General features: G+C 36.7%; 1 protein-coding gene across 3 annotated transcripts in view; it reads right to left on the bottom strand.

The window, feature by feature from the left end:
• Nucleotides 1-456: 456 nt before the first annotated feature.
• LOC116289226 (uncharacterized) overlaps nt 457-8120 on the bottom strand; it is a 28152-nt gene continuing 20488 nt past the window's right edge. For 2 of the 3 annotated variants that reach the window (XM_089029052.1, XM_089029053.1), the window contains 2 exons: nt 5500-6183; nt 457-2906 (listed from right to left, as the gene is read on the bottom strand). In XM_089029052.1, the coding sequence (XP_088885178.1) occupies nt 823-2906; nt 5500-6183 (2768 nt within the window). In that variant the 3' untranslated portion in view covers nt 457-822. The remainder of the gene's footprint in view (nt 2907-5499; nt 6184-8120) is intronic. The other variant, XM_089029054.1, reaches the window with a different exon arrangement.

Here is an 8120-nt window from a genome sequence, read left to right as displayed (position 1 = left end):
TTCAAATCCGCTTCTTTCTTAAAAGTTCTCTTACATTCTTCGCACTCCATATATAGACTAACATATTTAAGTGCGCTGTTGCCCTCAACCACACTTGGAGTGGGGGTCGTCCGTAGGTGGATTTTTGACACGGATCTTGCCCGTGTTGAGATTGCGCTGGAACCCCCATTCCCTATACTACTGCCTTGAGCTTGTTCCAAAAAACAGATAAAATTCACTACAAAAATGGCTGCCATTACCTCGTAGAAATCACTGAATCCTACCAAATCATTATTCGATACGTTGGTCAAACGTTTCCCAGTCGATAAAAAGTCGTAAGCAGTCGCAAACAGAGCAGCCAAGTTGACCAGCCAGTACGTGGGATTTCGGATAACATCGGCTATCCTCGCCATGCGCGCCTAGCTGTGCACGTGGGATCCGAAAGTAATTCGAAGTTTTACAACTCTTACACCGGGATGAACTTTATGTCAGTTATATTGTGTCATTTAACTATCTTTTTCGCTAGTCAAATAGGATATGAAGTATATCTGGGTAAACTCGATGGCATAGTGTCTACTGCTTATTAATATGCAGTAGACACAAAAACTAAAAGAAGTTTTCTTTCGTATTCAATAAATTATAGTATTAATAACAAATTATTTACAGATTATTGTGCTGTTATTTATCATGGGTTCATTGTGTTTTTTTACATAGAATAGTCGTATTCATATAAATATACATATTTACAAGGATAGAAGTTATGTTTTTAAAAGTTCTTAAATAAAACGTTTCCGACTGCGAAAGTCATCTTCAGTATGAGGTTAATTTGAATATAAATATCATCTAAATATCCAATCTAACACCAGGGATCAGTTGTTGTAAAGACAGTGCACATTCACTTGTTATGTTATTATTACCATGTAAGTCTAACACTTTTACACGACAATCATCACGTATTAATACTGAACACAGACACTGAGCACCAACATCTGTTATTTTATTCCAACTTAGGTCTAGGTGGGTTATATAAGAACGAGGCAACATGTCACATATTATCTTAACACCAACATCTGTTATATCATTACCACGTAGTGCTAGTTCTGTTATCTTAGTACGAGGCAACATGTCACATATTATTTTAACACATACATCGTCTAATTTACAACCAATTAGTGACAGTACATCAACATTAGAAATACGAACAAGAGAATTACACAACATTCTGATCCCCGATGCTGATAAAGATGACAACCTAATGTACAGTTGTTTAGTTTGTTCTGCGTTGATTAAATTCACTATATCTAATAAATAACTTATGTACAAACAATCGATATCAGTTATGAAACTAAATACAATCCTCCCATTCCTATCACAGTATCTGTGTTTAAGGTTATTTATTACTCTGGTAGAAAATCCATCGTCTTTGTACTCGTACAGACAGGATAAAGTTAGCAGTTTATTCCTCTCATCGTATTCATCCCCTGGTTTGATATTTTCTATCAACTTTTTCATCAGTTTTTCATCTTTTTCTCTTGAAAACATTCCCGCCATGAACATGAATGTCACATCGCTCGTTTTCTGTTTCATTGGGATTTGTTTTTTCTCTACAAACAAAAAAGCACAAAGATATTCTTGAATTGTTAAGTGGGTGAACGTATATTCAAGTGGTGGTTTCTCGAATGGAGATTTTTTAACGCCAGGACAACAGTCAAGTAATCCACTCGCTTTCAGGTTTGTTATTTCTTCATCGTTAAGATTGAATTTTTTCATATCATTTTCGTCGAAAATATATTTATCTTCCATCATTAAATTCACCGCTAGTTCAGCTAGTTTATATAATATTTCTTGTACTTTAGTTTCTTCCATTTCTTCATATTTAGAAGAGGAATGTTTCTTGATAAATACTTTGATTACTTGACGATAAAGTTCTGTTCTTGTGACGGGTAGTTTTTCTGTGGTTTTTGATTCAGTCATATACCACTTAATGCAGTAGCACATTAGAAAACACATCACAGGAATGTGACCAAAACTTAAAAGAATTTCATTCGTTTTGATGTGATCAAGTGCTTTGTTCTTCATGCTTTCGTTCTCTTTGAAATATTTTTCGATGTATTCTAGCACTTGAAGTGAAGAAAATCCTTGAATGTCACATCTCACATCAAAGACAATTTTTTGTAATTCCTCGGCTTCTTCAGGCCTCGAGGATATCAGGACCACTGCACCGTTTAACATCTTTCCTTTTATGATTTTGGCAATCAGAGCAGGAACAGGTATTTTTTCATCAGGGTCGTTTGGGTATCTCCTCTCAAAGTCGCCGGTGATTTTCTCTCGATGCGGTTTATACTCGTCATACCCATCAATAATGATGAGGAGCTTCTCAGGATTGTCATTCATGTACTGCAGTAATGGCTCGTCTATCACCGAGTGCTCGTTCAGTAGGGAGGACCGATTTAAGATATCACGCAAGTTAAGCCTTTTTTCTTTTGGAAAAACAAGTTGACGGAATGTCAACAGGAACACAAACTGAAAATCAGGTACTTTGGCATTTTCCTGACCTTCCTCAAACAATCGGTTATGCGACCAATCCCGTACCAGCTTTCGACAAAAGAGGGATTTTCCAATTCCTGCTTTGCCCGTCAACAAGATAGATTTAGGATTGGTCGTGCAAGAAGCTGTGGATTGTTGATCATCATTTTCTGGGCAAAGAAACATTTCTGAACAGCTCTTGAGTTTTGTACTACTTGCTTGAATTCCATCAAATTGCCTCCTGCCAAATCTCCTTTCCTTGGGTTCCTTGAAGTGTTTTGGACCGCGTTGGATAGTCACACTCGTAAAGATGTCATCAGTTCTAATTTTCTTGTCTTCTTCCTCTGACAACAGAAAATCATTTAGTTGTTTAATGGATGACTTCAGTTTTTCTGTATATTCTGAAAATCAAAACACAGCAATTTAACAAAACACAGTAAGAAAAGGTAAGTATAATATAATATAGTTTTTCTTCATTCATGAAGATATAGAAATATAGATAAGTTATAGTGCTTGGGAACGAGGTTACTCCGGGCGAAAGACCCTTGGAATTAAGTTCGGAAAAATTAATTTCCGACCACGCTGGGAATCAAACCCACGACCTTCGGAATTGTACTACCGATGCTCTACCAGCTGAGCTAGAGGTCAGACTGAGAGCAGGCCGGGGTGAAATAGATGTTAGGTCGCAGTAATTATGATGCAAAGATGAGAATATGTGGACCGCGTAGCACTTATGAAATACATGAAGTGCTACGCGGTCCACATATTCTCATTTTTTCTTCATTCGTTTATTTCTTCGTTTCTTCATTCATTCATTCATTCACTCACTCACTCATTAACTCTTTCGCTCACTCATTAACTCACTCACTCACTCATTGGAATGTAAAATGGATAAGACAATTAATGAATTTGATATTGTAAACTCAATTCTTATCAAGTATTTGCGCAAATGACTTTGACCTGTAGCTTGAGAAAAGAGAGCTGTTCTTTCCTAAGTAAAGACTTTGCGCCATGACGTGCCGGCGCCTATAATACAGCTTGGACCGCCTGTGGTTAGATGGCAGAACAATAATATCCCTTTGGTCTCGAGTTCTCTTTGCTCAGACACAATTTCAGCTTCGATGCACATGCTCAGATGTGCAATGAAGCGTTTTTGCCGCCTCTGATCGGAATATTGTGGACGCGAAACATTTTATCCGTTTTCATGTGTGGACGGAAAACTTTTTTTTCGGCTTTGGTGTGAAAGTTGCAGATTCAAATCTATCCGGCATTGTGTGGACGGGGCCTTAGTCTCGGTTGTGTGTTATAATATTCAGCTATTCAACCAAAACCCGTAGCATTTTAATCAACTCGTATTGTTCCGTAGTACGTACATTCCTTACTATACAATGTACCTTATTGAAAGAATAGAACAGATTTGTATACAATTGAGGCTAAGACTGAGCAGAGGGGAAATTGAAAAGGGAGTATTCAATGATTTCTCATGTAAAACGATTGTATTTTTCCTGCCATCTGACATGGCTGCCCTCACGTGATGGTTCAAAACACTTTTACATTGAGAGTAGACGAAAGGTTACGTATTGACTTTTCGCGTGAGGTTTTCCTCTTTATGCTAACCATATGGTCTAAATAAAATTGACTACGCCTCTTGGATCCACACTACTTTTTTTTACTTTGACGCAATTTATAGTCAATATAGGACCTACACATAAAAAACTGATGTCTTGTCGTTAATTTTCTTTTTGTGTTGAGTGTCTTCAAAAATAAAGTCTGTATATGCTTGTTTATTGTCATTAGTCAAATTAGGGCAATGAGATGTCCATATCAAAGCAGGCAAGAGAGGGGAGCCTCTCGTGTAAAATTCAATCCGATTTTAATTTAAAGGGGCACTAGCACGTAAATCGTCCGAATTTTAATTCAGCTGAAAATTTACTGGAATAACCCTTAAAGGTCTAATAATCACTGGTTCAAGTTTTTTCTGATATTCGGATGGGAAGTATTGTATTTTTCGAATTTTTATAGTATACTATGTCATATACTCAACAACGCTCCATACGTTTCTTTTTATTTTGTAATCAAAATATCCGTTAGTTTTATATTCAGTATTGAAGAAAATATATCATTAAATGACTCTAACCACGAGTTATGAACGTTAAGTCCCTCAGAGCCCACCTTTGGGCTCAATAGAAAAAGAGTAAAACCTGAAGTTTTATTTACAAAGAAATGTATTTTTAGCATTGAGTGTATCAAAGACACATATAGAATTTCGTAAAAATATAATACTTCACACTGGAATATAAAGAAAAAACTTTAACCAGTGATTATTAGACCCTTAAAGATTATTCCATTGAAGTTTCGGCTGAATTAAATTTCTGAAGACTTACGTGCTAGTCCCTCTTTAACATTATAATGCCAGATCTTTCAGGAGGACAAGGCAATACATTACATATTACGACATTATCGACATTATCACTATTTTTCAAAGACAATTCAGGAGGTTACTAAGCAACCTTTTACTCTCTTTGAATTAGGGAGATGGATGGGATAATTGAATGAAATGCAAGTGGAAATCTTTTAAATAAGATGAATATACACCTACTTGCATGAACGTTGTCATACGAAAATATAACAGTAATTTTGTGAGAAAGGAATACATTAAAAGACAAAAGAAAAAGTTCAGCTTCAGTGATCTTCTTTTGTTTTTTAATATAATTCCTATCCCACTAAATCACTTATGTTCTATTTTCGTATGACAACGTTCATGCAAGTAGGTGTATTGAGTTCTTACTAAAAATCATATCCTGTGTTCATGATATTAGACTGTAATATTTTGTTACTTTTGATAACATCCCATTTTATTATTGATCTCTTTAGAAGACATATATAAAAGTGTTAGCGTGAAATATAAAACTGCATTCCCAAGTGATTGATCAAAATTCATACACCATTAGGGGTATACTAAATGATTATACTGAAAGCTACAATTGTACACACCTTTGGCCTGTGAAGCATCTGCAGCTGAAATCCCTTTTACTTTCTTAAGAATCTCCTCCATCTTTCTAATTAATCTCTGCTCCATTTCTTCCCACTCTTCAAGTGCTCCAATAAAATTCTTTTCCTCTTCAGGGTCTGTTGTATCTATTTTCATCCTCTCAATCTCTGGTTTGTAATGAGGTCCACCTAGTCTCACCAACACATCTGAGATCTCACTCCAGTATTTCTCAAAATCACTGTCACTAACAGCTGTTTCTGTGATGTGGCCATAAAGTTCATTTCTATAATATTTGACTCGAGCCAAATCAGCTTCTCTACTCAGGTCTGTGGCAACAGGAAGCTTGTCCCATCCTGTTGGTGGTGGTGTTAAACCACATATATTACGCAACAGAACCAATAACAGTGTGATGTCAAAATCTGCTGAAGTGACAGGTGTACTTGGGCTAGCAGGGTAGAGTCTGTCCCATTGTCGTTTGTTTAGAATCCTCTTTGCTCTCAGTCCCTTTAGAGTAGAATGGACTTTTGTACTGAGTAGTGTGCTGTAAAGGGATCTTGGTGAATGGATCGAGTCAAATACATCTCTTAAGGCACGTCTTCCACCATCAATCAATAACTTACAAAGACGAGCAAAGTTAAGATTTTCCATTTTTGGAGATGCCCAGCTGGATGCCATCGGGGCTATCCCTGTTAAATAAAACATGTTTTAAAAGTTACTAACATGAGATCCTTCATGCCGATATGAAGCCATTCTATCCTAGCGTTTCGAAGATGCCACAAATGTTACAACAACATCGTTTCATTGCCTTTTTGTGGCTACTGCGCTTGCGCAGGAACTACTATTGCTATCGTGCAGGTCTCCGAAAGTAATTAATGTAACAATGGAACGCTTTCGGAACCAATGAGCAGAGACACTGTTGATCGTCTATTTTTCAGAAAAGACAACATCGCTCTTTGTCCGTTTTCGATGACCTACGACCTTCCAAGCCATGTGCTCTGCGTCGCTTTGCCTGGTTTTGTATTGTGAACGAGCTTTTGCGCAAGTGATCTTCCTTACAAGTAAAGTGTTTTGTAAAATAATGTATGTATTACGAGTACAGCTTTTGCTATTCTAATTTGTAAAATGAAAGTTGTTTTAAGCATTTTTGAAATTTTAGTTCGATACTTTGGTCAAGTTTACACAATATTCCGAGCTGAAGTCACAAGGAGAAGAACAACATTCTCAGTCGACGCGACAATAGCTTTACTACTTTAGTATTAATTTTCTATTGTGCAGTGTAAATATTTATAGTATAAGTAATAAAAAATGATTGATTGATTGGTTTACCTTCTGATTATTTATATCGAAAGATCATATAAAATAATACACTCCCAAACTAGAGAAGAACTAGAATACTATATAAAATAAACACGAGAAACATAATCAAACCGTCCTTAGGTGAACTCGTGGATGGTAGTTGCACTTTTCAGAGATTGGGCTCCCTGTGCCCTTTTTATGCTTGTTGACATTCGAAGGATTCAAAATATTTCGCTCGATTTAGCTGGTAAAATGAGAAATTGTCCTTTTATTTTCCTTTTACTACCTACGATGGAGTCAACTGAGTCAAGTATAGAGTATAATTGGAAGAAGATCTATTTGCAAACGCTTTCTCTGTTTTCAATTTAAAAGGCGGGCTTTGTGTTTTATTCCAGGAATCGTTCGACCTACGAGCTCAAAACTAAATACAGTCAATTCAAAAAATGTTGTCGTCGACCAGCTCAAGCCTACGCGACTGGACCGAAAGGAACTCTGGGCAGCAATCATTGAAGCCGAGTTGACTACATATTTTATCTGACTAGTTATGCCTGGTTTACAGCACGAACCTTCGTAGGCGAGCGGGAAGTGTTGAAGGAGACGTTTTCTTAATGCCTTCATATTTTCGAAATTGTGAACTGAATCATAACTACTTTATTTTTCTTTCCCTAAACCCAAAGACATGCATTTGATGGATTGTTTCTCGCTATTATTATCTTTACTACTAGCGGCAACAATTAATTCAGAACGAATATTTAACCGCTTCAGTGATTTTTACCCATATTTCTTTCGGTCCAGTTGCGTAGGCTTGAGCCGGTCGACGACAACGTTTTTTGAATTGACTGTATACGAGATAAGCGGCCGTCATTATGAAACAATCGGGGCGATCCTATAAGCTTCGACTAAATTGATTGAACGGCTCAAAAACTCCAAATCTGTTGAAATTTGGTACAGGGCAAGATAAAAAACGGGTCAAGATAACGTCAAAAGGTTGTAGCATTTACTTTAGTATTTTCAATAATAATCCATATTACATACTATTATTAAACACCAACCACGCTGCGAGCGGGACGTAAGAAGTGCACACTGAACCCAATATCTCAAGAGTGCAGGTAGTATTCAGAGTAGGGTATCCACGTGTTTGCCATGCGGCAATTTGATTTAACTCGTTGATACGCAAAATGTAGAAAGGAGTAACTGTCAGAGGCCTGAATATACAAATGTGTCATCAACTCACTTGCTCACTATGATGTTAGCAGATCGATATTTAAACGATATTATCAATCGTCTTATGTCGTCTGCTTACGAAGTTACATGAAGTTACTTGGAT

This window comes from Actinia tenebrosa, unplaced genomic scaffold, assembly GCF_029948245.1.
Source record: "Actinia tenebrosa isolate PJP-AT-01 unplaced genomic scaffold, QUT_ActTen_1.0 PGA_scaffold13__45_contigs__length_12533684, whole genome shotgun sequence".
NCBI classification, from domain to species: domain Eukaryota; kingdom Metazoa; phylum Cnidaria; class Anthozoa; order Actiniaria; family Actiniidae; genus Actinia; species Actinia tenebrosa.
This window is presented reverse-complemented; position numbering and strand designations above follow the sequence as displayed.